Source organism: Pelmatolapia mariae, linkage group LG3_W, assembly GCF_036321145.2.
Source record: "Pelmatolapia mariae isolate MD_Pm_ZW linkage group LG3_W, Pm_UMD_F_2, whole genome shotgun sequence".
Classification (NCBI taxonomy): domain Eukaryota; kingdom Metazoa; phylum Chordata; class Actinopteri; order Cichliformes; family Cichlidae; genus Pelmatolapia; species Pelmatolapia mariae.
The window spans coordinates 28025196-28053160 of NC_086229.1; the positions used below are offsets into that span (position 1 = coordinate 28025196).

Consider the following 27965-nt stretch of genomic DNA (forward strand, 5'->3'; position numbering starts at 1 on the left):
ACTCCTTGGCCCTCTGGCATGTTGGTGTACATATTGGACTGATGGGACTGAAATTGTGAGAGGAGTGGTGGCAAAGGGGCTGACCATAATAAATAGAAAATTCAGTATGGTCAGCCCATACTGAATGGTCAGAGAGACTTTCAAACACGTTTCAGTGTGTGGCTGTACTCAGGTGGTAGAGCAGGTCATCTACCAACCAGAAGGTTGGTGGTTCGATCGCAGTCTGCTCCAGTCTGCATGCCAAATATTCTTGTGCAATATTCTTGAGTGCTCACATAGAGTAGAAAAGCACTATATAAGAACCAGTCCATTTACCAATACAAATAACAGGTTTGTTGCCTTAGAGGGTGCCAGTCTGTTGGCTTTCTCCTCCTCTGGATTTCCCTCATCACACACTGTCCAGGCAAATATGCACATAGATGTTTTGGTAGTAGAGCTGCTTTGAATTCCAGAAAACAGAAAATATTTTAAAAAAATCATACTTAGATGCATGTAAAGAACTAAAATACTACATTTATACAGGGTTCACAAAACATAAATAATGACTGGCTTAAAGGCAGCATAGCGGTGTTAAATCTGTACATTTGTTCCATCTGCTGTCATCCCTCCAAACATGTAAATGTTCTTACCCAGCACGACAGCTGAGTGGGCAGCTACTCCTGGTGGAATATCTGCTTTGGCCTGCACTTTCTCCCACTTCATGCTCCCTTTAAAGATAATTTAACAGATATTTTTATATCGTCCCAGTGTAATGCAGTGATACTCTGAACACTTATGCTGCATGTGCATTGAAATACAAAGTGTTTAGTCTGTGAATCACAGATGTGGAGAATCTTACTTGAATCAAGAGAGTACATATCATTGTGGATTCTGTCTCCAGACATGCTTCCATGAATGTAGATCTTTGAATTAGCTGCTAAATGGATGTGATTGTGTTTCAGGTTGTGACCAAGTAGAAGACACTGCAACAGATTTACACGGAGGTGATTGATGGAAAAAATGATTGTTATTTAAACATAAACTTTTCATAGCATGCGTCAAAAGTGAAACATGAAAGAAACATAAGAATATGGATTTTCATTTTAAAAATCTCAATCACAGACGAGAAATATGTCAAACAGTGACATATGTTATTTCCTCAGCACTAGATCTTTTTGTATCTACCAGTGAATGAATAATGAGTGCATACATTCACTTAATTGTTTGTGGGTAACACAGATAAGCAATGTCTGTTATGTGTGTGTGTGGTTATTTTATTTCATGGTGTATAATGCGCATATTGAGGTTTTGTCATATGAAGATCTAAAACTTCTTAAGTGATGAAAACCAAAGAATTATTATTATAAATTAAAAAGACATTTTTGAAAAAATACCAGGTTTTTCATCATTTCCACACATGATTCAGTGAAAATGAAATTTGACCTAAAAGCCATTCCTGGCTGTGTTATTTAACCATATGGAGCCAAGTCGAAGTTACAGCTAATTAAAAAGGCCTCCAGCCAAAATGTTACAAAAATAAACTCAAACTTGAGTAAATATTAGTCACTAAATCAAGAAAAGTGACACTTAAAACTGTTGGTTGGCTCTAGTGTTAATGAAGTTCTACTTCTGAAAAAACTGGGCTGAATGAGAAATGATTCACTTATGAAAGTCAACGATCAAAGTTCAAATGTAAAGACATTATGTCTATTTGATCTCATGACTTTCACTCTGAATTCACATTTGATCTTGTTAGAGGAACAAATATTTTGTAATGCTGTAAATTAAACTTACACATTTTTGAAGTATATTTTTTTTTTCAATTGCCTTTTTACGTATTAATTATTTTACGCATTTTAAACTGCTGTTGAATACAACCTTTGCATCTAATTTATTGGTGACATCCACAGATAGATATGTAACCTAATGATGAAAGCAATATATCTACATGACCTAATATCCTGGGTAGTTCATGAAATTGACATTTCTCAGTGTCACAAAATATGTCACAGGCCTGGCTTGGAGGACTGGACTCTAAATAATTTCAGCAGTTTTTTCTGCTTTGAAGTGATATGTGTTCTAATATAATGTTTCATATTAAGTTCTCCCTTTATATATATCTGGGTGAATGCAATAAGGCATAGAGTGAGCTCAGTCTAAGCTTTGAATCTGTTCTTCATGTCTGAACAAAATCTTCTTACTCGGTTTTTGCTCTATCCACACAAATTATACATCAAAACACAGGTTTTCAGAAAATGTCACTGTCATTATGGTAGGAGTTACGTTTTTCACGCAAATGGCCTTGAAGCAACACAAAGTTGCAAACTCCCCATTCAAAGTCTACTGAGACTTGAGTGAAAATCAGAGCTGAAATTCTATAACGGGAGGCATTTTCAACTCATCATATCTCCTAATTGTAGGATGCACAGACATGAGCCTTGTGCCAATACATTTTTAGACGCTCCTGATGCTCATGGTGAAAGAATTTTTTTGATACCTTTTACTGTTTTGTCATGAATTACGTTTGTTTCAGGGTAGAAAATCTGTCCTTGTCTCAGATTTCAAACTCTGGAAATGAAGTTGTTTTTTTCTCTCATCATATCTCCTAGGTGGATTTACATTGAGACCAGAAAATTGCCTTGATTGGTCATCAAAGCTTGCTGATTCTCAGTAAAAGAATGCCATTGATAGTCCGTGTACTTGTCAAATTAGAGAACATTTTCCAACAGCGAGAAACAGTGGTTTTTGCTTCTCGTCCATTCTCTTTAAAGTGTGGTTTAGCTCACTGGGACGAGCTGTTTTCACAGTGTATGGATCTAATTCAACATGCACACAGCTTCTTTGACTGATTTCCACTACACCGCATTCACCCTGCATTTTCAGGGGACATGCAACTTTTTCTAATTTTTCCTTCTTTTTAAAACATTATTATATAAAGCGACTATCAATGATTGAGAGGGCATAAGATTCCAATTTATTATGAAAATTCAAGAGCTTACATAGAATTAAATCAATAAATATCTTAGATACAGCACCCAATTAGCTCTTTCAGTTTTCACATCACAACCAAATAGTATTTCATTAAAATAAAATACCAACATTTCATCTCTGAAGCAGATAACTTTTGAAATACTGTCAGGTGATGTTACTGTAAAGCACTGCAATAAGAAGCAGGTTTATTTGACACAAACCTGTATCAAAGAAATGAAGTCTGGAGTCTGAGACAGGCGCAGATCCTATTTCCCTACCAGAAAACACAAAAAGCCTGTCCCCAAGGCAGGCTGAGGTGGTGTGGTACTTTTGGGAATGGGGGGTGTCCAATTTATCACTACAGTAGTCCAGCGAGGATTACTGTCTAGACACATACAGAATGGAAAAGATTTGTGGGTATTCATTATATCGATCTATTTATATAACGTGTGGTTACAGACTACAGGTTTTCAAGGTTTTCACAGCCATGGTTTCACAGTTCAACAAGAAATCTGAGTGAAACCTTGCTCATCTGTGAAAACCCATCAAATTACTAGATGAAGTTAAAATAGGATTTACCTGCCAGTTGTACTTTTTGGATACAGTTGCGGTTTCTATTCTGCTGTCCACCCCCAAACACCTACAGACTCTGGGGGCAGCTCTCTGTTACAAATCTGCAGTTTTCATACCTTGCCTCTAAACGCTACCACTCAGCTACATCCCATTCATGATTATCTGGTCCATACAAAAAAGAAAAATGCAAAGAAAGTCATCCAATATCAGTCTGATGGCTGATGATAACTTTAGCTTCTTGTCATAATTTAAAAAAGTGTATTTTTTATGTGTATTTTACATAATTCCTCCTTGGTCCCACTTTCTAGCGCATGTGCGTGATTTATGTTAATAAAGTTAAAGAAAAAAATTATTAAGTGGTTAACGTAAATACTTAACTACCAACCACAGTGGAGCTCTACGTTAAAAACTGTACGCATTTGCTTTATGTTAGTTACATTATGTCATGTGGGCAAGCCACAGCTAAGAGCATTTTCTCACTTAAATAGAAGTAAAAGCATAAAATGTTGAACAGTATATTTGACACAGTAATGTGGCTGTGCAAATATTCTCAGGATAACAATATGTCTTATCTGGCTGGAACATAAAACGTCCGTCTCACTTTCTACACAGTCTAGGCATTTTTGGGAGTCATAGTAGCATTTTTTAACCCTAATGATTAAATAATTTCTTTCTTTCTCGCATAATATACAGACAGCGTTATACGTTTAGTTTTACATCAGCTTCACAAACACAAAATTGCTAAATCAGCAGATGTTTGTACTCTGAACTACTCTGTGCACAGTTGCTGTGTGTCGGATATCCAGTAAATTGTTAAGTTTTAGGATAATCTTAAGCTACAAAATGAGTGCTCAGGGTTCATATATGTTTTTGGGTGTGTGCAAGCCTCAATTCACTGTGTGTCACATTTTGTCGCCATCTGGTGGGCGATTATATCATCTACAAAGCACTTGCTAAATGTGCTGCTGAAAGACAGAATCGTGGGTCTGTTGAATTGTTATCTCTGTAGAATAGTTGAGTATACTCTCTAGAATAAAGTCAATAAGTCAGATATGTGCAAACTGGAGCACACCCCAAACAGGAAGTCCTGAGGATGCAAAGCAGCCCCTCACCCTCCCTCCAATGACACCAGACTGTACCACTCTGTGTCTGTCTCAACACCCGTTTCCGAAAAGCTCATTGTTATTTGGACATGAGTATGAACAAGGATCAGAAAATCAACTCTGTTTACTGGCATTAACTGACAAATGCCGTCAGTCAAAGCAATAGTCATGAAGGAAAACCTCTTCCTGATGCCACTACATGTTTTTTTCTTCATATCATAATGCATTATTATTATTATTATTATTATTATTATTATCTATGGGTGTTGATCTATTTTTGTGTTTGACGATTTTACTGTGTTTGAATCTCGAGACATGAATCTGTCTAAGAAGTTGTGGGGGACTCAAACACAATTCTCCTGCAATCATCTGTCCCACATGTGCAACTACCCAATTAAAGTCCATATTCAACATTGGAGATGTTACTTTTCAGTAATTAGAGCCACAAATGTTCCAGGAAACACAATGAGAATTGTTTTATTTTGTGTGCCCGTTCCACTGAAGATCTCTGGCATTGAAATTGTTATGGAGGAGGTGAAGCAGTCAGAGCTGTTTGATCTTTTGCAAAGGGTTTCACTGCCCTTCAAAATAAATTACTCTTTTGACGAATCATACAGGCACGTGATGGTGGCTTTGAAGTCCACTTCAAAGATGCCTTCTCAAATGTTTCAGTTCACCTGATGGGACCAACATAGAAAAGGTTTCATCAACCAGGTCTTTTAGAACCTCAATAAAGAATTCTTTATGGGTTGAGAGCTTAAAATCATAACTTCTCTCTTACTTGATGCTGCAGTTCTCAAACCAGTCTGCAGTCAGACACATGTAAGATATGAACATACAGCAACGTGGTGAATGTCTTATAAATCCACCAATGATTTCTCTTAATTTAATGAACTGACAGATGTACTTTTTAAGAGTTTGAAAGAAAGTATCAAAAAATAAAGATGGGAGATGCTCAAATTTGGTACAAATGTGTGTGTATATGAGTGTATGTGGATGTGTGATGAGTCCCAGTATTTATTTTTTTATGGTTCTCATTGTGAGCAACAGTTTTAACCACAATTTGACACTTTATTCATTCATTTCAACTCTTTCACACAGTTTTATATTTAAGCTGCAGAATACAAGATATTTGACCAACAACAGAAGATAAATATTTCATGGTCCACTGAGCCTTGATTTCTACTGTAACATTCAGATGTTAAGGTCAGAATTTGGTATAAAAAACATAAAAGGATACCCATTTTCTAATGGCTGCTCCTAGGAGGTTAACCTGCTATGTCACAAAGCTCAGATCATTTCAAACTGGTTCCTTGATCATGACAAAGAAGTTTTTGCACTCAAATGGCCTCCACAGTCACCAGATCTCTAACCAATAGAGTACCTTTTGGATGTGGTGGAATGGGACATTTGCATCATGGACGTGCAGCTGACAAATCTGAAGCAACTGTGTGATGAAGTGATGAAGTGAAGTGTTTGGATCAAAATGTGTGAGGAATATTTCCACAATCTGTTGAATCTAGAAAGGGATATGAAGAATTAAGGTTGCTCTGAAGGCAAACTGGGCCCAACACAAGCAAGGTGTACATTATGAACTGGCCAGTAAATTTATATTACCATATCTGAATCAAGCACATAATTCAGATAAAATGGGTGAATTTTAAATATGGTAAATTTCACTTTATTTTCTTCTTTTTCCATCAGTGATGCTTCTTCTAGTTTGTTCATATAGAGCAAAATATCAAGAGTCCATTTCATCAATTGCTCTGTAGGTTGTGCTACTGCATTTTTAATTTATTTTTTGTTAATGTTGCCTGGATTCAGTGGATAGAGCATAAAAATCAGCAAAAAGTCTTGTTATTCCACACACAAACGTTTTGTGTGTGGAATAACAAGTGGCCATGTGGCCAAACGTTTAGAGAATGAGAAGTGTTGTTTGTTTATTTACAAAGTTTGCTGTTATAGTGATAGTCACATATCATATCATATCACTTCAAACTGAGGTGATCCAGTAATGCTGCACTAATGAATTAGACTAACTATTCACTTTAGCTAAAGTTATTAAGTTAGCTAAAGAGTTGGGATGCTGTGTAAGACATAAATAAAGCTAAAATACAAAGGTTTGGACACCGTTTTGCATGTTTCCGTACTGTAGGGGTCTCTGCAAGCATACAGGGCTCTGAGAGGGTACAAGATGACAACTGTGGAATTCTACTAGAAACAGTCGATCATATTTGTTTGTCAAAGCTGAATCCAGGGCAAACTAGGCTAAATTAGCGTTTTTAGCTAACAGCTACAATAAGCATAAAAGTTACTGTATGGCTATCAATTGTTAACATGATGCTTGTTCTTATACATGTAATACATTTATTACCAACCTGAGAGTTTATCCGCTGGTCATTCGACATGATGAATGACTTCTAAAGTCTTAATCCAGCTCCAGCTCAAGATGCTGTAGATTCCCATCAGTAACACTTTCGGTCCGCTAGTAAAACATAGTTCTATTAATCTGCGCTCGATTACTCTTGAACCGGAACCGGATGTAAGTCCCAAAAAACTATCTCTCACCCGAACCGGTCACGGCAGATGGCCGCCCCTCCCTGAGCCTGGTTCTGCCAGAGGTTTCTTCCTGTTAAAAGGGAGTTTTTCCTTCCCACTGTGTCAATAGCAAATTGTACTTAGTAGTCAGTATAAACTTTTAATGATATAAGTTTACATATGATAGAATACTGCATGATGACCTTTTGATGACTTAGACTGTTGTTCAGCACAAGACTTGTTCTTCTGTTCTCTTTTATAAGTTTCTTCCCACAGCGATAATAAGAACTGAACAAGTAGTTTCACTCCCTACCAGGAAGAGGAAAGCTGAACACTCTTATCTTCGCTCCCTAAAAAGAAGAGGGGCTGCGTCCTTCAGAATCACACACACACACATACACCTGCATACGCACATACATACGCACCAACATTCCTCTGTCTATGAACAGACGTATTCACTATTGTATTACTTTTGTATATAAATAAAGACAAGTGCAAGAACAGAGCGCACATCACAGGGCCCCCACTCTCGTGTGAGCGCTCTGTGATCGCCCTTGCAAGTAAAAACTGCAGCGTGTGTGTGTTTCTACCATCAGACTCTCAGCTGAAGAAGTGTCTTTTAGAATAAATCTCTTGACACACTGTCGCCAAAGTGCTTGCTCATAGGGGGTCATATGATTGTTGGGTTTTTCTCTGTACCTAAGAAGCGCCTTGAGGCAACTTTTGTTGTGATTTGGCACTATATAAATAAAATTGAACTGAATTGAATTGAAAAAAAAAGCGGAATTTCGGAAATGAAATTGAATTGTACAACTGAAACTGAATGGTGAGAAGTAAAACTGAAATTATTCGAGAGCTAAATTTTAAAGGATAAAATACAGTTTCAAAGCAAATGAATTCATTTTCAAAATATAAAATTCAATTTCAATTTAGTGATGATCATTTTCAAACCAATAAATTGAATTTCAAATTAGGCTAATTCAAATTCAGTTTTAAAAAGCATTTATTCAAGTTACAATTCAGATTCGGTCCGTGTACTTTTCGGTATTTGAAGTTTTGTTTCAGAAACCAAAACGAAAAAACGATATTTAAAAGAATTTTCATTTTTTTAATTTTTGATAAAGAATAAAATGGGCGAAAATAACTTGTTTTTTCATTCGGTGGTAACAAATAGCCGTCATACACTTAAAATTAGACGTGCTTTTTTGGATTTCTTCGTGATTCAAATAATGAAAGTATACTAGCGCAAAAACAAAAAAATAGACGCATTTTCAATGTCTGAAACGGGAAGTACTTCTTCTGCGCGTTTTTTTATGGCGCGCGCACACCGTCCCCCACACAAGAGATCGACGGCCTTAAAGTTACACTGGAATAAACAGAGGATGGACCATTACGTTGTTTTTAGGAAAACTAAGAGAGTGACACTCCGGGACGAAGACATGACTGCAGAAAAACTGGGTCGCATCTTTCAGGTAGATATGTAAACTTCGCAAACTTTGCTTTCAGCAGTTTTTTTATGAACGTTATTGTTCTTCCTTACTGCGGAACGGCTAACGTTAACATTTGGTGATTTCATGTAGGCCTACTTTTACTAATACTATGTCTAGCCGTCTTCATTGTGCTAATATGTGAATTGTGCACATGTGCTAATGTGTAAATAGTTATTCATTGACTTTTACCGGCTACTAGCTAATAAGTAAGCCTTTAGAGCCTATTAACCGTGTGCACAGGAGTAACACGTTAGCAGAGCAACGTGATTTACGGAAACTTTTCTTAAACAGGTATCCGCGCATACTCTGTACATCACGGATGATTCAAACGTGGCTATGTTCCCCGGTGCGGTCTCTGGTGTTTTCAGCGCATTAGACCTTACACCCAGAGGTCACTATGAAGTCCACGGAGAAGACATGGAGTCAATTCCAACAGCAGGTTCCAGCGGGCAGCGTTTTGCATTTATGCGAGCACCAGCTGTGGCAGCGTCTGCACCTTCACGTTCACAGCAGGCTACTTCAAGTTCCCCTATGTCCTCCAAAACATTTCAGAGGTAGGATGAGTCTGTGTTCTTGAATATTAAATTACAGAACAGGCAAAATAAAAAGAAACATAAGGTGCATGGATAGTTGAATTGTTAAGAATAGCAAAGCTGTTTTAGTACAATTTGCCTATAGCAATCACTGAATGGATTTGTGGCCTGCTGTCTTTTACAAGATATGTAAAATTATTATGTTTTGTTTTACAGATCAGTGTACTTTGCAGATGTAGTTGGTGGGAGGTTGATTCCCAATAGAATGGTGGTTGTACGATTCCTGGAGTCTGAGGCTACGCTTCAAGGGATAGTAGGAAAAGTGCAAGATGCCATTGGTAATTACAACCCAATAATTTTGACAGATGCACAGGGCAATGCAATTCTGGAGTCGGAGGGCACAACAGGTGAGCCATAATATTACAGCTAAAGCCCATATCTTATGGAGAGACATGTCTTACCAGACTCTTTGTAATATTTATTGGGTAATATGGTATTGGCTTCTAAACAGGTTTCTTTGGTTTTGTTTTTCATCTGTAGGGTCACAGTACTGGAGACAAAATGCACGAAAAATTCTTGCTGTGCCTGAACAAGACTTTAATTGCCTCCAGGGAACAAAGAGGAAGAAACTGAGGTATGTGAATAAATATGTATATACTATAGGATGAACATCAATATAGAAGAATTAATTTGATTTAAATCCTATAATAGCAGTAAGACATCACTACATAAATCATCATCTATCAGTAAGTGATGTGATGTTTCTTTAAGCCAGTAAGTAGCTTTGACATCTGATTATCCATTTTTATTTGTAGCAGCCGTAAAGATGATGACAGTGCCAGTTTGGGAGAAGTGAGTGACAAAATAGAAGAGTTGGTGTTGGCATCTCAAAGTCTGCCAGCTGTCACAGCAGCAATCAAAGAGCTCACTGATCTTGCAGTTGCCCAGAAAGTCACAACCCCCAAGCTGCAGACACTCAAGGAGGGATTTAGCTGCGTGGTTTGTATGAGTATGTTCAAATGTTGCTTAGTAAATACATTACATCTACACTAACATTTTAATTACAATTAAAACAATGTCAAACCACATTCAATCATTACTTTGGACAAACATTTTTTTACCAAACATAGGCTCTTTATTCAGCAGTGTCCATTTAAATACTTAGGCACAGACAATCAAGATGCAGGTCTACTGTAACATAACATTCAAAAGTTTACATGCACATTTAATTTGGGTTCTCCTTGCAATCTTGACTATGAAAGTATAGCTTTTCAAATTGATTACAATGTCAGTATGGGTGACGGTACACTGTTCACAGTAATGTAAAACTAAAAAGTTCACATTTAAAATGGGACTGTAGTTGCATATATTGAATCAAGTACCTGTAACTTTTTCATTTTTCTTGCTTGCTAATTGAGAAAATGTACTGATTTTGCCCCTCATCAATTATAGACAAAAATATAGACAGGGACTTTCTCAGAACAGCGTGAACAAGAGTAATTACAGAATAACCAAAAATATTCTGCATGCTGTCTGTAAATTTATGTCAAGACTGACTTTGAACCTATAGTTTGAACTAAATTCAACATAAATGGATAACAGTCTCACTTATCTGATTTACTTTTGCAGACATCATTGAGGATCCAGTGTTCTCACTGTGCTGCAGAAGCATTATTGGCTGCAAGACATGTGTGGAACAGTGGCAAGAGACATCACAGCACTGTGCAAAATGCAGGGAGAGTAACAACGGAGTTCTACAAATTACTGGTCTAACAGCTGCATTTTCTGTATTGAAATCTTTTTTTGCAGAGGAGTAATGTAGTGTGTACACACAAATGTTTACAGTCAGTTGATTTTTTTTTTTGTCTGTTCTGTACAGTTTACAGATGCAGTGGTTCATACATTTCTCTGAGTTATGTTTATGAGACAGAGCAGAGCTTCTTTGTATGGCATAAAGTCACCATTTACGGCTCTAAAAAACAAATGTGAAATATCAGGATATTTTTCTGCAAAATGACTCTCTGTTCTAAGTTTGTCCTGTTCGGTTGTGAAGGGATCAACTCCAAAAGTCGAATATTCTTTGAGTGCAGATCCCAAGTGCTGCCTGTAAAGGTCTGCTGCTTCAAGTGCATTTGGCAAGAGCTCTGGAGAAATTCTTCTTTTACACCCATGTTCTGCAAAGTGATTTGGTATGCCTTTTCCTGTAAAAAATAGAGGAGGTGTTTAAATGTTCATTATCAGGGTTGTAAGCAATCTGACTTTTTTTTTTTTTTTTTTTTACCTGGGATTCTATGAGCATTCCATGATTCTACCACACTTGCAAGACCAATGTTACACAGCTGACAGGTTAGATTGGACACACAGTATCGCACAAGGTTATCCTCCATATCTATCTCCTCCTGGTCCATCAGCTGGAGTAGGGCAGTTTTTAGTGGGTAGTTGACACGGTTGTTGATTTCAGGCCAAATCCTTTCAACTGTGTGGTTCTAAAAGAGTTAAAAGAAACATGTCTTAAATGTACGTAGTAGTACACGTAATAGTATAAGAATTTCAGCTGATGTTAATGGTACTTAAATCTTACTCTTGTGGATGAGGTCTGTAAATAAGGCAGTCTCTCCTGATTGAAGCGATGATGTGACAGCATCTCTTGCATGAACAGTGTTAAATAAAATTCCTTTCCATGGTCTACTCGCACCTGGTCCCACATACCATAGGTGATCACTGCAGGTCTGGTACAGGAAAAATAAAGAACATTTATTAACTATTTTGCTTTAAGACCAGCAAAGGTGTTATTATTTTGAATGTATTCATTCATGTTTTTTTTGGGTAATATTTTAGTTGTAGTAGGACAACATATATTTCTTAAGTTTCTTTGCAATGTCACTGTCATGCTCAGACTTTAGATGTATGTCAGAACAATTGAAAGATATGTGGAAATCCAAGAACCTTGTTCCATTCATAAATGAACACTGATTAATTGCAATAAAGTAGTTAAATGATTCATGTGCAATTCCATTTTATTTATTTTTACATTAATAGAAAATGTTGATCAAAATGTTTGGTAAGTTCTTAATATATTATATTCAGGAACATAACCAGACCCATCTGTTGCATGTCTAATTTAAATTCAAATATTGTAAATTTGGGTGCAGCTCATGTCCAATATGACTAACATGTCCATCAAAACACTTAAGATGAAATAAATGGTTTGAGAGGTTGTATTACCTGAAAACATATTCATAGATGCTCAAGTTGTTTTTGATTGGCATTGTGGAATGACTCACAATCTTTTTACTGAATCCATCTACAGCTAAAACATGGGTGACTCCAAACATTACAAGTTTCTCGTTTTGGTCCAGGTGAACCTTGTGCCCCATGCATTCAGCATGGTACGGTGTGGGATTAAGATTCCGAGCTCCCTTACAAAAAAATCACAAAAATAAATGACAGCTGACTGGATAAAGGCAGATTTGATCATACGTTTGAGGAAGAGTCAAGTAACTGTTAAAGCAGGGCGTACATCTGTTAAACAGAATTAGGCCCTACCATTACATGATGTATATCACAAATATGACAAAGAACATTGGAATACAGTTCTAGTGGAAGATTAAATAACATAGGCTACCTGGCGTCTTGCTTCATGATAAGGTTGATGCACCTCTCTTAAAATTGACCCAATTCGTCCCTCTGCAGCATGTACCCCTTTTGTGGACAGATAGCCCTTCATCATTTTGCGGCCATATGTTGGGCCCACCTGTTTAAAATAAAAGATCATGCTACTACTAGAACAACAAATGTAAAGTAGCTTATTCTGAAAGCAAATGTGTAAAGCTAAAGTATTGTGCTAATTAACTGTACAAATACCAGTGAGAGACATCTTTAAAATAACTAACGTTACCCACCACCCGCAAGACGCTAAAACGCGCGGGCGCGCGCACACAGTCTAGACTAACCCCCTTACAACCCAGTTAAGACAACCATACACAGTCATAAGGTGAAGGAAGAAAGTACCTTACCTCATTTATAGCTTGTGTCACCTCAAGCTCCAACCGTGTGTCCGAGAGTCGACAGCTAGTGATTTGCTCAGCACAAAACTTTCTAACATTTCTCGCAGAAAATCCTCTCACTTCCCCGTGTTCATATGACAGACGCTCTGATATAATTTCCGATGACAGGCCTTGTTTTGCCATCTCCATGATCACGTCTGAGTATTTTTCCAACGTCATGATGTCCACACTACAGTGTTTGCCATAAGTTTGCGCATCACTTGTACAGGTTGTTGACCTACTAAAACTTCCGGTTCAGACAAAATAAATAAAGGGCCCTTTCTCGTTCTTTTTTCTTGGGTTTTTCGTTTCTGATGTGCGAAAGGACAAAATGAAAAAAACAATTGTTTTACGTTTTTCATTTTAGCTTTTTAAGTTGAGAATTAAATAAGTGTCTCATTTTCTTTTTTAAATTTTACTTTCTGAAACGAAACTTCAAATACCGATAAGTACACGGACCAGATTCAATCCAAGCAATTCAAATTCAGATTTAACTTATTCAAATTCAGTTTCTGATGGCACAAATTTCTGCCCATAGATATCATTCTTTCACTGAAAGAATTAGCAGGCTTTGGTGAACAATCAGGCCGAAATTTCATGTCTCTAAGATAATCTATGAAGGAGATATGACGAGAGAAAAAAGTGCTTAATTTCCAGAGTTTGAAATCTTAAGAAATCTGAGAGAAGGGCAGATTTCCTACCCTCAAACAAATGGAATTCATGGCCAAACGGTAAAAGGTGATAAAAAAAAATTCTTGAATTGTGACCGTCAGGAAAGTCTGAAGATATATTGGCACAAGTCTCATTTCTTAACTTTGCTTCATTAAGGAGATATGGCGATTCGAAAATGTGTCTCATTGGAGAATTCCAACGGTGATTTTGAGCAAAGTCTCCATTGAGTTTCTATTCTATTTGTGTTACTCTGAGGAGAACTGCCAAAACTCTGTAACTCCCACAAAAATGATAGTGACATTTTCTGAAAGCCAGCAAGAATACCTACATTTTGATGGATAATTTGTGGGGGTTAAGTGAAAATTAAGCGAGTAGCAAGAAATTGTTCGGACATGGAGAAAAGATTCAAAAAGTTCCAGTGGCCCACTCAAAGTAAATTGCATAGCAACCATAACAACGCATGTATTGTCTGAAAAATCTTAATGATGCAACTGAAAACTTAAAGAGGCATAAGAATAAAATGGTAGAAGATATGAAAAAGCTGAATTATACATGAATACCACAATAATTTGAGAACATTTTAAAGTTTGAATGGAGTTTCTACGTGAAAGTATGAGGAAGTAGTTAAGTTTCAAAACAAGCAAGTTTTAGCAGAATTGTGGAAGTTTCCCATTCATTTCAATGGGACAAATTAAAGGAAAAACCTGGGAGGAAGCCTTGAATTACTGCAGACAGAAACACCATGACCTGGTTTCAATCAGCAACCCTTATCAGCAGCGATGGGTCCAGGAAAGAGCCAAAAACGCCTCGACTCCTTTTGTGTGGCTGGGACTGCGCTACTCCTGCACTGCACGTTTGTGGCTTTGCGTCACTGATTATGTAGTGTGCTATGAGAGGTGGGCTTCAGGGGGAAAGACTGAAGACTGTGACATGTCTGCAGCCATGACCACAGGAGGGCAGCACGAGTGGGTCAGTCAGAGGGAAAATGAGACATTTAATTTTATTTGTATAAAACACTGAGGTTTAAACCTAAAGTCACTTCTTAGCTGCACATGTAGAGTTTCTGGGGTGAACTCTGTGTTTCTGCTCAGTGTTTACAGTCTCTGGGTTTGAAATGGGAGAAAAATGACCAACAGATTATTACCTGCAGGTTAGATATGTGCAGAGAGCAGTCTGTGTTTCATTTCCTCTCCTTTACCAGAGTCAGGAGCATCTTGGTTTCTTCCTTCATTGTTGCTGGATTGGTTCATTATTAAACTGTAGCAAGATATTTGTTTTGTTTTCGTTCAGATATGGTGATGGTTTGAATGTTTCTGCTTCATGTGCTGTAAATCTTTGTATCACACCTTTGTATCCTCAGCTTGAATTACAAAGCCTGTCACTAAACGCAGGTAAAACCATGTTCTAAAGTAATCACGTGGCTCCATGGCATTTCCACAAACGTTGATATGCAGAAACTGGAAATAAGTCTTTCACATCACTGTGGAGGAGTTTTGGTCGTGTCTCTTTTAAAGAATTGTTTGAATTCAGCCACAATGGATGTTTTTCAAGTTCATCCCAAAGCAACTTGATCTGATTCAGTCTGGTTTAGACTCGGACACTCCAAAACCTTCAATTTCTATTTCAGCCATTCATATGTGGACTTGCTGGTTTGTTTAGGATCATTGTCCTCCTGCAGAACCTGAGTGCTGAGTTTCAGGACATAAACTGATGTTTGGACATCCTCTGTCAGGATTTCAGAGAGCAGAATTCATGTTGGCCTGAAGCAGCAGAGCAGCCCAGACCATCACACCACTTTTTCTGAAATGCTGTTAGTCTGATGTCTCATGTAACGGGACTCAAACCTTCCATAAAATTCAGCTTTTGTCTTATCAGTCCACAGACAAGTTTCCCACAAGGATCATCCACAGTAGCGGTTTTTGATACGGGCGACACGGGCGGTTGCCCAGGGCGGCATCGTGGTGGGGGGTGGCATCACATGCATCGGCAAAAAAAAAAGTTGCTCGTACTCATGCTGCCCTGACATCAGCCAGCGCATATTGAGGATGGCATAGGCACCGATTTTCTATCACCCATTTGCTGGGAGTAAGGGTGCCCTCCGTTTGCGAGGTGCGCCTGCTGCTTGCTGCACAGGGAGGAGAGGGCGGGGCGGCGGGGGATTCTCTGGCTGGCTGGAGCAGCATCTAATAACCAACTCGCAAAATAGGCTAAAACAAAATAAAAACAAACCAACAAACACGAAAACACCAGACATCATGATACAGACTCGAAATTCTATACCCGAAAAGTGAGCGCGAGAGCCCTCGGTGCGCTGCTTGCTTCTGAAGTCAAAGTACACTTTATTTTTCATCTCCGCTACATACAGTACAGTATAGAGAGGGACGAGATGACGAGGCTCCAGTTACAGCAGTGCAAGTAAACAAACAATAAATATAAGAAGAGTAAGAAAATAAATATACACTTTAGGACTCGGGGTAAAGGGATCAATGATAATTTAAAAATTATAATTTACAGTTTGATGATTTAAAGTCTCACACACAACCCGTCGAAAGGGGAGGGGGCCGGCTGCTTCCAAATAGAGCACATTTCATTCATAATGATGTAAATCCAAGCCCATTATGTATTCATGATTTGAATCCTGGGTTGTGTGAAATCCCAGAAATAAACCTTAGACAAAGTGAATCAAGAAACATTCAAAGACATCAGGTGCTCAGTTTAGAAAAAAGAGAAAAGTAGAGGAGGAGAAACGAGCAAAAGATACAGGTAAGCAGATGTGTCTTTGGATAATGGCAGGTCATCCTGAAACAATCAGAATCAGAATACTTTATTAATCCCTAAGAAAATTATGTGGGTTACAGTTGCTCCAATAAGAAATGGTAAAAATAGTAACAGTAACAGACTAAACTCCAAACAATACATTATGTTACAGATTTTAATATTAATTAGTCATTGTCAATTGTTGATTTGTCCTGTTCTCATTGTATGACAAATTATGATGGCTGTTTGGTAGCCGTTTGCATACAATGCATACTCTCTCTCTCTTCATATGTGTGTGTGTGTGTGTGTGTGTGTGTGTGTGTGTGTGTGTGTGTGTGTGTGTGTGTGTGTTTCTCTGGTGAAATTCAGTATGGTTCTGACAACAGTTTTATGTTAATGTGCAATCGTTAATATGTTTTATGTGTGTGTGTGTGTGTGTGTGTGTGTGTGTGTGTGTGTGATCATCCAGATGTTTTTGGCAGATGTGAGATGAGCCTTTGTGTTGTTTTTGCTGAGCACTGGTTTTCTCCTTTTCTCCACTCAAATATAAATCCTAATTTTTCAACTTCAAATAAATTGATTTGAATATTTTATGGATCTCAATGTTCACTTTCAGAGGGAAGACAGTCCAACTGATAATAGCTTTAATTTCATGGTAAACTATAAATCCATGACTTTTCAATTTTTTTAATGTCTTTGATGGTTCTGGTTGTTGTTGTGTGACCCAGTCTCTTTGGAGCTGTGGCTGTACTGCAGACTACAGTTTATCTTAAAAATGCTTTTCCATAATAAAAACCAACATGACAGGACAGTGTGCACTCCTCAACTTTTATTTTGTCGACTCCTCAATGCACATGGCACAAAGAGCACCATACCATAAACACTTCCTCCGTAAACAGGAACCAAGTATACTTTGCAAAATGATATAAAAATAATTTTAATGTTAGACATAAAATTATATCAGATGAAATCGGGCGCGCACAGGGTGGTATGCCCATATATATTGCAGCAGGGTGGCACGGTGGTTAGCACTGTTCCCTGACAGCAAGAAGGTCCTGTTCAATTCCACTGTCAGACTGTGGTCTTTCTGTGTGGAGTTTGCATGTTCTCCCAGTGTTTGCGTGGGTTCTCCCCACGTCCTCCGGCTTCCTCCCACAGTCCAAAGACATGGTTAATTCAAAACTCTAAAAATTGCCCATAGGTGAGAATGTGGAAATGAATGAGAGTGTGAATGTTTGTCTGTTTCTCTGTGTTAGCCCTGCGACAGACTGGCAACCTGTCCAGGGTGTACCCCGCCTCTTGCCCTAAGACAGCTGGGATAGGCTCCAGCGCCCCCCAAGACCCTGAGAAAGGATAAGTGAGAGTGGTGGTCGCAAATTTGGAAGCCAACATGTTAGCCTTTTTCCACCAACGATGTGGAGATCCAGCTTTTTTAGATTCAATTAAAATCAAGGCACTCATAAGAATTTTTGAAACAGAGTTTCATCCACCGAATCATATGAGCAGCAAGAAAATACATACAATCAGTCTTGTCTTTGAACATGCTCTAAAATCTCCATCAGCAGATTAAAACCCATCCACCTGTCATAATGTCTTAGGTATCCCCGTGAGTGCACCTGTTTAACTTCAGAGCAAACATTAACCTGAGAATCTAAATACGGTTCTCGATGAAGCTGGGCTGAGCCTCTGCTACTGTTCAGTGTCATAACCAAGATCTTATTGATTATTAATATTGTTTCCCACAAGCTCAGAGAACGTTTTATTTTGAAAGTCCTGTCAGGGTTCAGTAATTTGTAGTTTGGAGACAGAGCAGGACTAGAGCTGAATCCGCCTCTCAGAGCCTGTTGATGGTCCCCACTGAGCTTAGAGCAGAAGGGTGAAGCCATCACAGCTACTCCACCTTCATCCCTTTGAATAATGAGGCAGGAGGAGACTATTCTTCCTCTCAGAGCATCAAAGAGGTTTGATGAGATCACCTCTGCAGTTCTCCACCAGGTGTCCTCAGTTTACCAGCACTCCCAGATCACCTGACCACCTTTTCCATGTTTCTTTATCAGATCTTCAATTTCCACACCTGTGATCGTCATCATGGTCTGATCAAAATGCGTTTTATTATAATGTAATTATTAATCTCAGCTCTGTGTTCATGTCCCTGGTTCCTCTGTCTGCCTGGAACGTGATGATATCATGTGATCCCTGCTCTGTGATTGGCTGCTGCGTGTGTTCGCCCTCATTTAGAGAGTGTGAGAGTCACAGAGCTCCTGCTGCTAATGAAGATGAAGGTGTGGGTGCTGCTCCTTGTGCTCTCCTCGGTCCCCTGTGTCTCTGCTGATGGTGAGTCTCTGATTCACTCATGAACTCTTGTATTTTTACCCTTTCATGCATTAGTTACTAAAAAAAAAGAACTCGGCTTGCACATTTAATATATGACCGTAACTTCACCAGCTGATTACTTAAGACATATGTAACTGGGACACTGTATGTCTAAATATGAGCTTTTCCACAACAAAAACATATTTGCTCCGCAGAGTCTAACAAAAAAATCCATCACCATCATCATGGTGATGGATGGTTCCTGAGAGACTCACATTTGCTTTGAGTCAGGACTGAATAACAGACACTGAATGAGCTCTCTGATCTCCTCAGGTCTCCACGAGACCAGCTCAGTCAGTGGCTGTTCAGATAGTGATGGAGAGGATGTGCTGATCCTGGATGATGAGGTGGTCTGGTACGCAGACTTCTACAAGCAGAACGGAGTCGATTCTCTGCCAGCCTTTGCAGATCATCCAAGCTTTCAAGGAAAGTATGAAGAAGCTGTGGTTAATCAACAGATCTGCAGATATAACCTGAAGATGGCTCGTACGGCTTTGAAGGACTTCCCCAAACAACGCGGTAAACACAAATCATCAACCACACAGTCCACATGTAAAGAGCAAAAATACATTTCCAGCTTGGGAGTAAATACTGTGAACATTTCACTCTGTTAAAAAGATAAAGGAAAAAAAAACCAAGAGCTTTATGGCAGATAAATCGCAGGCTGACAGGTTAGATCAGTGAGGAGTAGTGACTTAAACATGCTTTAGTCAAACTACTGCGGGACATTCAATCCATGGAGGAACTGTTTGGTTTTCAGGATCCGACCGTGTTTGAGTGTTTAACGTTGGCTAATTCTTCCAAAGGCTGCTCTGGTATCTCAGTTTTTCATTTTCAAATGACTTTATCAGCTGATGTTACTGTCACGGTTCTGGGTCATTTTGACCCAGCTTTTTCTGTTTCTCATGTTTTGGTGTTTTTCTAGATTATTATGTATGTTCTGATTAGTCAGTGATACTGTTTTGATTATGATTATTATTATTATTTTAGTAGGTTTTGGTCAGTGTCAAGTCTGTCTCTCTCGGTCTAGTCCGTGTCTTAGTAAAGTGTGTTCTGTTTCCTGTTTTACTTTGAAGGATCATGGTCTTGTGTGATGTCAGTGTGTTCAGTTTTACTCCTCCCTTGTCTCGTCAGCCTAATTTCTCCCAGCTGTGTCTCCCTCCTGTTTCCCATTCCTTGATTGTCCTGTGAGTATATAAGCCCTGTGTTTTCTCTTGCTGTTTGCTGGTCTGTCTGTGTTTTCTCCCCGAGTCTTTCTGTGCTCCTCTGTGCTTTATGTACCTCTGCTCTCTGTCTCCTTGCGTTCAGGTTTGTTGGTTAATTCTTAGTTTTTCCCAGTTTAGGTTTTCTCAGTTATGTTCTCGCCACCCTCGGCTTTCATCGTTTGTTCTTCTCCACAATAAAACTCAATTGTTTCATTAAAGTCAGTGCCTGCCTTTGGGTCCTTACCTCACCGCCACACGTCTGCCCTCGCAGCCGTGACAGTTACAGACTTTCCATCGCCACTGCTGTCTCCATTACATCAGTTTTGCTGTCATTATCCTGACACTCAGGTGTATTTGGCTTGTTATTGCCCCCCAACAAAGTCCAGGGAGGTAGCCACTCAGGTCAGCTGTTAGTACTGATTAGGGCTATTGCCCTGTTGTAAAAGCTGTCCTTGAGTCTGTTTGTCCGCAGCCTCAGCAACCTGAATCTCCTGCCGGATGGCAGCAGCTTAACATGATCAACCTATCTCTAAAAATTGGCTATATACCACAGGCGTTCCAGCTGACAGTAGTTAGACCGTACTTAAAAAGCCAACTCTAGACCCAGCGTTCTTAGCTAATTATAGGCCAATCTCCAACCTTTCTTTCATATCAAAAATTCTTCAATGAGTACCGCATTTTTCGGAGTATAAGGTGCACTTAAAATCCTTTAATTTTCTCAAAAATCGACAGTGTGCCTTATGAATTCTGGTTTTGATTACTGACCTCGAACTGATTTTATGTGGTACATGGCGCTCAAAAATCTGTCAAAAAATGTTTTAGTATGACTTATGTACGACTTACGTTAGCATTACAGCTAGCATAGTCAGGAGCCTGGCGGAGTAATCTGGGTCCAAAACTCCGCCCCCTTCAGGTCCCAAAGTCAAATGAACACTGCAGCATCACTGAAAGTTAAAAACAGTCTAAATTCTTTAATCTTTAATAAAATGATCAGTGTTGCTGCTTTACCACGTGTAAAAATTAAGTTTAACATTCAGGCATCCATGAAAACAGAATTTATTAAATTTAACAAAGTTAGAAGTTAGCAGGAATTTAGCTCACTAGTTTCCACTTAAACATGATATACCATGTTCTAACTGAGAGATATCCAGAAAAAATTAAAACGTACAGCTCTGCTATCACTTCCAACATAAATGAAGACAGAAAACTAAACAGCAGTGATGTTTGTAGGGTTACTGAAGTTGGACTAGCTGGTATATAATGATGTGCCACGTGATCGCTAGTAACACAGTTATGTTAGCATAACAGAAACACAGTGAAGCTGGTTGATGAACACTAACTTTTTTCCACTGGATCCGATAGTTAGGGACAAATGCAATCCCACGTCAGGATGCTGTAAACAGGCCACAATTCAGTCAGGAGAACAACTGAGATAATCTATCCACAATACGAGGTTAGTCATTAAAATACTTCAACAACATGGGAATAGAGCAGCTGCGAGAGAATTCAACATTACTGAAGCAATGGTACGGAAGTGGAGGAAGCAAGAAGAATGAGTAAAGTTTGACTTATCTGACTGTTTTGTTTCGCTTAATGCGCCTTATAATCCAGTGTGGGATGGAATGGCTTATTTGAAGAGTTTCAGTCAGGTTTCAGAGCTCATCACAGCACAGAAACAGCTTTAGTGAAGGTTACAAATGATCTTCTTATGGCCTCTGACAGTGGACTCATCTCTGTGCTTGTCCTGCTAGACCTTAGTGCAGCGTTCGATACTGTTGATCATAATATCCTATTAGAGCGATTAGAACATGCTGTAGGTATTACAGGTACTGCGCTGCAGTGGTTTGTATCATATCTATCTAATAGACTCCAATTTGTACATGTAAATGGAGAGTCCTCTTCACACACTAAGGTCAATTATGGTGTTCCACAGGGTTCGGTGCTAGGACCAATTCTGTTTACATTATACATGCTTCCCCTAGGCAGCATAAATTTTCACTGCTATGCAGATGACACGCAGCTCTATCTATCCATGAAGCCAGGTAACACACACCAATTAGTTAAACTGCAGGAATGTCTTAAAGACATAAAGAGCTGGATGGCCGCTAATTTTCTGCTTCTTAATTCAGATAAAACTGAGGTTATTGTACTCGGCCCTGAAAATCTTAGAAATATGGTATCTAACCAGATTCTTACTCTGGATGGCATTACCTTGGCCTCCAGTAATGCTGTGAGGAACTTTGGAGTCATTTTTGACCAGGACATGTCCTTCAACGCACATATTAAACAAATATGTAAGACTGCTTTCTTCCATTTGCGCAACATCTCTAAAGTTAGAAATATCCTGTCTCAGAGTGACGCTAAAAAACTAGTTCATGCATTTATTACTTCCAGGCTGGACTACTGTAATTCATTATTATCAGGAAGTCCTAAAAGCTCCCTGAAAAGCCTTCAGCTAATCCAAAATGCTGCAGCAAGAGTACTGACAGGGACTAGAAAGAGAGAACATATTTCTCCTGTTTTGGCTTCCCTTCATTGGCTTCCTGTTAAATCCAGAATTGAATTCAAAATCCTGCTCCTCACATACAAGGTCTTAAATAATCAGGCCCCATCTTATCTTAATGACCTTGTAGTACCATATGACCCTATTAGAGCACTTCACTCTCGCACTGCAGGCCTACTTGTTGTTCCTAGAGTATTTAAAAGTAGAATGGGAGGCAGAGCCTTCAGTTTTCAGGCCCCTCTTCTGTGGAACCAGCTTCCAGTTTGGATTCAGGAGACAGACACTATCTCTACTTTCAAGATTAGGCTTAAAACTTTCCTTTTTGCTAAAGCATATAGTTAGGGCTGGACCAGGTGACCCTGAATCCTCCCTTAGTTATGCTGCAATAGACGTAGGCTGCCGGGGATTCCCATGATGCATTGAGTTTTTCCTTTCCAGTCACCTTTCTCACTCACTATGTGTTAATAGACCTCTCTGCATCGAATCATATCTGTTATTAATCTGTGTCTCTCTTCCACAGCATGTCTTTATCCTGTTTTCCTTCTCTCACCCCAACCGGTCGCAGCAGATGGCCCCGCCCCTCCCTGAGCCTGGTTCTGCCGGAGGTTTCTTCCTGTTAAAAGGGAGTTTTTCCTTCCCACTGTCGCCAAAGTGCTTGCTCATAGGGGGTCATATGATTGTTGGGTTTTCTTCTGTATCTACTGTACAATATAAAGCGCCTTGAGGCGACTTTTGTTGTGATTTGGCGCTATATAAATAAAATTGAATTGAATTGAATTCACTTCTTACTGGGATATGATATGATGATAATGATCTTCTTATGGCCTCTGACAGTGGACTCATCTTTATGCTTGTCCTGCAAGACATCGGTGCAGCGTTCAATACTGTCAATCATGATATTCTTATAGAACGATTAGAGCATGCTGTAGTTTCACGGTCACTGAACCACTCTGAACCAAACCCTCACTCTCACACCGCTTTAGTTGTAGGAAGGCATACAAAATGATCTGTTACTGTAGGGTCTACCTTACAATACAAAGCGCCTTGCAGCGACTGTTGTTGTGATTTGGCGCTGTAATACTGAAATAATACTGAATTGAGCTGAACTGATGAAGTGTAGGCTTACCTGGACAGCTCTGGGTTCACCAGGCATAGACCCTCAGTGTGGAATCATGAATCCAGACTCTAGTCTCCCCATCTCTGCTGCAGAGATTTGGTCCAGGTCACTCAGCCCGATCGATCTTGAGTCACAGTTACCCACTCCACAAACAGATCAATATTTAATAGACAAGATAATTGATAATTTACAAATAGCAAGTGGGAGGAAGTAAAAACTGCTGACACTTGAGTGGCCTGTTCTTTCAAATCTCGTGCATCTCACACCTCTGCCCTGTCATTCCATTGAGGACCAAAACCTTGAGTGGGCGGTACCATGACAGTGGGTGTTTGATCAAACCTATTAAAATATTTATTTAGGTCATTCACCCACCCCAAGTCTCCTGCAGCCTGGGGGGTTGGTTTTTGTCCTGAGATTGTCTTCAGGCTGTTCCAAACCCCTCTGATGTTTTTCTGTTGCAGCTGCTCTTTCATCTTTCTCCTTGAGGAGAGCCTTTATTTCAGGATTTATCCATGGCTTGTTGTTAGAAAAACACCGGACCTTTATGCTGGGTACGGTGTTGTCCACACAGAAGTTCATGTAATCCGCAATGCAGTCTGTGATGCTGTTGACGTCATCCTCCAAAGGGCTGCAGAGGTTGTCCCACACAGTAGAACGGAAACAGTCCCTCAGGGCCTCCTCAGTCTCTGCCGACCATTTCCTTACTGTGCGTTTCGGTTCTCTGTGTACTAGAGGTTTATACACAGGCTGGAGATGAACCAGGTTGTGATCTGAGCCCCCCAGGGGAGGGAGAGGTGATGAGCTGTATGCCTCCTTGATGTTGGCATACAATACGTCCAATGTTTTATTGTCTCTGGTGTGGCAGGTGACATACTGGGTGTGAAGGTGGGGAGAGTGGAGGACAGGGAGATGTGATTAAAGTCCCCAGAGATCAGGAAAAGGGCCTGAGGGTGCTGTGTTTGGAGTCTACTGGTTACAGTCTGCAGGACCTTGCAGGCTGCTGCAGCGTTAGCAGAGGGCGGAACATACACAGCTATCACGTGTGGGATATTGGCTCACTCGGCGGTAGGCAGAACAGCGGAGGCCCCAAGGGCTAACAGCTGATCCCTGCTGTATTATTATTACTATTATTATTATTATCTTACTATTACTATCTCACTCTTGAGACAGGGCATAAACAGGAAAGCCTGTTTATGCCCTGTCCTTATCTTCAACGCCATCCCCCGTTCTCTGCTGGCCATCGGGGCGGGGGGACTGGGAGGAGGTGTTGGCCGTCCGATTGGGATCTGGCCGTCCGATTGGGATCTGGGATGCGGGGCCTCCCTGCTGCTGCGGAGCCGGGGGCGGTCTGCTTGCCTCCACCCTGATCAGTGCTGATCAGTGCTGAGTATTTGTATATGTGTGCATGAGGGTGGGAATGCATGTTTGCGTCTGTGTGTGCCTGTTTGTCTGTGTCTATATGTCAGGTCGGGTCTTAGACTCCACCTCTCTGGGAACTCCCAGGCCCTCCAAGTATGGAGGCCCATCTCCCCTCACCACACTCCCTGCCGGCGGCTGATGCCCTCAGGGGTCGGTGTGTTGGTGGTTCTTGGTGTCCGGGGCTGGGCGCTCAGGTATGTACCAGCTCACTCCCGGTGGCTACTTGGCGGGGCCTGGTGCCTGTTGCTCGGTCAGGCCTCTAACGGGGCGTAGGGGACCCTCGGGCCTCCGGCCTCTGGGCCTGCGGCTTGGTTCACTCTGGCACAGCTGGCTGCCGGCAGAGCCGGCGGGCACGCCGGTGCAGCCCCCTCTGGCTTCTGCTCCGTGGCTGCTGGGTGACCCCTCATCTGGGGCTCTCCTCAGCTCTTCCCAGGAGGGTGGCACGGATGCCCCTCCTGTGGTCCTCCTTGGGCTCTCGCACTCTGGAGCCTCTGGATGTCTGGAGCCTGGATCTCCTCCATCCCTGCTTCATGCCCTGGGGGACGGGGCTATGGCCCTCTACACCCTCTAGCAGACCGTTACATGGGGAAACCATTTGAATACAAGCGCGCTGATCCACACAGGTGTGCACAGGGGTGTACACTGTTCATAGACATAAACTACACCTTACTTGGCTGCTACCTCAAAGCACATTGTGCGCTGTCGGTCCTGCGTGCTGCACAACAACATTCAATATTTAGTATTTACTGCTGTTTACACTTAGCTAGATTAATACGATGGTGTTGTGTTCATTATGTTGCTCTCTTTTTTTGCTTGTTTTCCCTTCTTTTTCTCTCAACAGGTGATCCAGGAGGGGTTTTTTTGTTTTGTTTTGTTTTTTGTTTTTTTAAGTGCCCTTTCTCACTGTCCCTCTTTCCCTCGGTTTTTCTTTTCCTTCATCTTTCTTTCTCCCTTTCCTATCCTCTAGTCATGTCTGTCCTGTCTGTAACAACTGAAAATAAAATAAAATAAAGAAAAAAGAAAATTGCCCCTTGGGGAGAAATAAAGTCTTTCTTATTCTGATTCTAAAACAATGGGAGGTTGGATCTCCATGGACTTATATAGATTGATACTAAGATTTATACCTTTATTGTTTCACAGTAGGTTAGAAAGGGAATGCTCACAGTTTAGACTTTAATTGCAGATTAAAAAATAATAATCAAATCACATCAATTCTAATTATTTAATTAACCCACTCTGAGCTAATGCTGAAGTTGTTCTTATCTCCGGGGGAGAGGTTGGTGGTGAGATAGGCACTTCCAGTAGTGTAGGTATGTTCCACCTCAGTGTTCTGTGTTAATGGAAATAATCAGGAAGCTATGATTCCCTGATAGATCTCACATCTTTTCAAAGTTACAATCCACAGGGAGAACAATAAAAGGCTTAAGAACCTACAGTAAATGATGGACGTCCAACTCTTATGCTTCCTATAGAATGAAATACCGAACCTACAGAATATATATCCTCTTTAAATCTTTCCTGATTTCATAAATCAGTTCTTGCACATTTGTGTTTGTTCCATATCCTGGAGAAAGTGCAGGTCATCAGCAGAATCTTCTGTTTTTTCACACTTTCTTTGTTTTCTCATCTTGTTGTTTATAAGCTGATTATACATTTTATTCAGTTAGTATTTGTTTATTATTTAGATCCAAAACTACAACAACACTCATGTCAAAAAAGTTTTTCATTGTAAGGTTACAAACTAACAAATACTGGAGTTAAAACAAAACTACCACAGAGTCCGTGCAGGTCCATTACATAGTGACTCCTCTTCGTCGTAACGCTGGTGTATGTTGAGTGCAGTGTGTCTAATGGTGTTGTGAGTAAACTGTATGTGTTTGTGCACAGATGCTCCTTCCAGCGTGAACATCTACACTACACTAAATGTGGAGATTGGAGTCCAAAACACTCTGATCTGTCATGTGACTGGTTTCTATCCTGCTCCCATTAAAGTCACCTGGAAAAAGAACATAAAGAAAGTGGTTGAAGGAACCAGCATCACTGTTCCCTTATCCAACAAGGATGGTTCCTTCAGCCAGACGTCCAAACTGGACTTTGTTCCAAAGGGAGGAGATGTGTACGCCTGCATAGTGGAACATATGGCCCTGACCCAACCAATTACCAAAATCTATGGTGAGTATATCAAGTTCAGTTTACTTTACAATGTACCAATTCACAACAACAGTGATCTCAGGGTGAGTTATATTCTAAGGCAAAGGCTCAATGTCTGCAAAGCATTGGAAGTGTGCTCAATGATCTCTAATAATATCATCTGAAGTTAAAAAACAAGCAAAAGCAGAAACTGTTGGTCCCAGCACAGAGCCCTGTGAGACTCCATGACTGAGTGACTGTTTCCAGATGTGAAGGTCGACGTCTCTCTCTGTCTCTGCAGCTGTGGAGGACGTTGAACCCATTCTGGGACCCATTCTGGGACCTGCAATATTTTGTGGAGTGGGTGTGACTGTCGGGGTCTTTGGCGTGGCAGCAGGAATCTTCCTCTTCATCAGAGGGAAAAAGTGATGCTGATTGGTTCATGCTAATGTTTGAATAGAGGTAGACACTGTCCTCTGATGAACTGATTTTTATATGATTCATTACAAATGAAACCTCTGGAAGAAAACTGTGGCAGCAGGTCACAATGATCTCAG

General features: G+C 40.1%; 4 protein-coding genes and 1 pseudogene across 5 annotated transcripts in view; 3 read left to right on the forward strand and 2 right to left on the reverse strand.

Moving 5' to 3' along the window:
- Positions 1 to 27965, forward strand: part of LOC134624309 (nucleotide-binding oligomerization domain-containing protein 2-like) — a 1192597-nt gene that overhangs the window by 644199 nt on the left and 520433 nt on the right. The window lies entirely within an intron of this gene.
- Positions 571 to 5869, reverse strand: LOC135932499 (rab9 effector protein with kelch motifs-like; annotated as a pseudogene).
- On the forward strand, positions 8315 to 11003 carry LOC134624335 (uncharacterized). Of its 2 annotated transcripts, none has more exons than XM_063469317.1 (6): positions 8315 to 8635; positions 8945 to 9207; positions 9403 to 9593; positions 9727 to 9820; positions 10005 to 10195; positions 10816 to 11003. In XM_063469317.1, the coding sequence occupies exons 1-6, from the start codon at positions 8438 to 8440 to the stop codon at positions 11001 to 11003; spliced, it is 1125 nt and encodes a 374-aa protein (XP_063325387.1). In that variant the 5' UTR covers positions 8315 to 8437. The 2 variants fall into 2 exon arrangements, with proteins under 2 accessions (XP_063325387.1, XP_063325386.1); XM_063469316.1 differs by having other exon boundaries at positions 8318 to 8635; positions 10002 to 10195.
- LOC134624332 (uncharacterized) lies at positions 11073 to 13614 on the reverse strand. The gene is made up of 6 exons (XM_063469314.1): positions 13203 to 13614; positions 12812 to 12940; positions 12412 to 12605; positions 11768 to 11915; positions 11468 to 11672; positions 11073 to 11387 (listed from the first exon to the last, which is right to left on the reverse strand). Exons 1-6 carry the CDS (start codon positions 13410 to 13412, stop codon positions 11083 to 11085), a joined length of 1191 nt encoding a protein of 396 aa, XP_063325384.1. The 5' UTR covers positions 13413 to 13614; the 3' UTR covers positions 11073 to 11082.
- On the forward strand, positions 18917 to 27837 carry LOC134624351 (RLA class II histocompatibility antigen, DP alpha-1 chain-like). Its single transcript, XM_063469336.1, has 4 exons — positions 18917 to 18995; positions 19308 to 19553; positions 27166 to 27450; positions 27710 to 27837. Exons 1-4 carry the CDS (start codon positions 18932 to 18934, stop codon positions 27835 to 27837), a joined length of 723 nt encoding a protein of 240 aa, XP_063325406.1. The 5' UTR covers positions 18917 to 18931.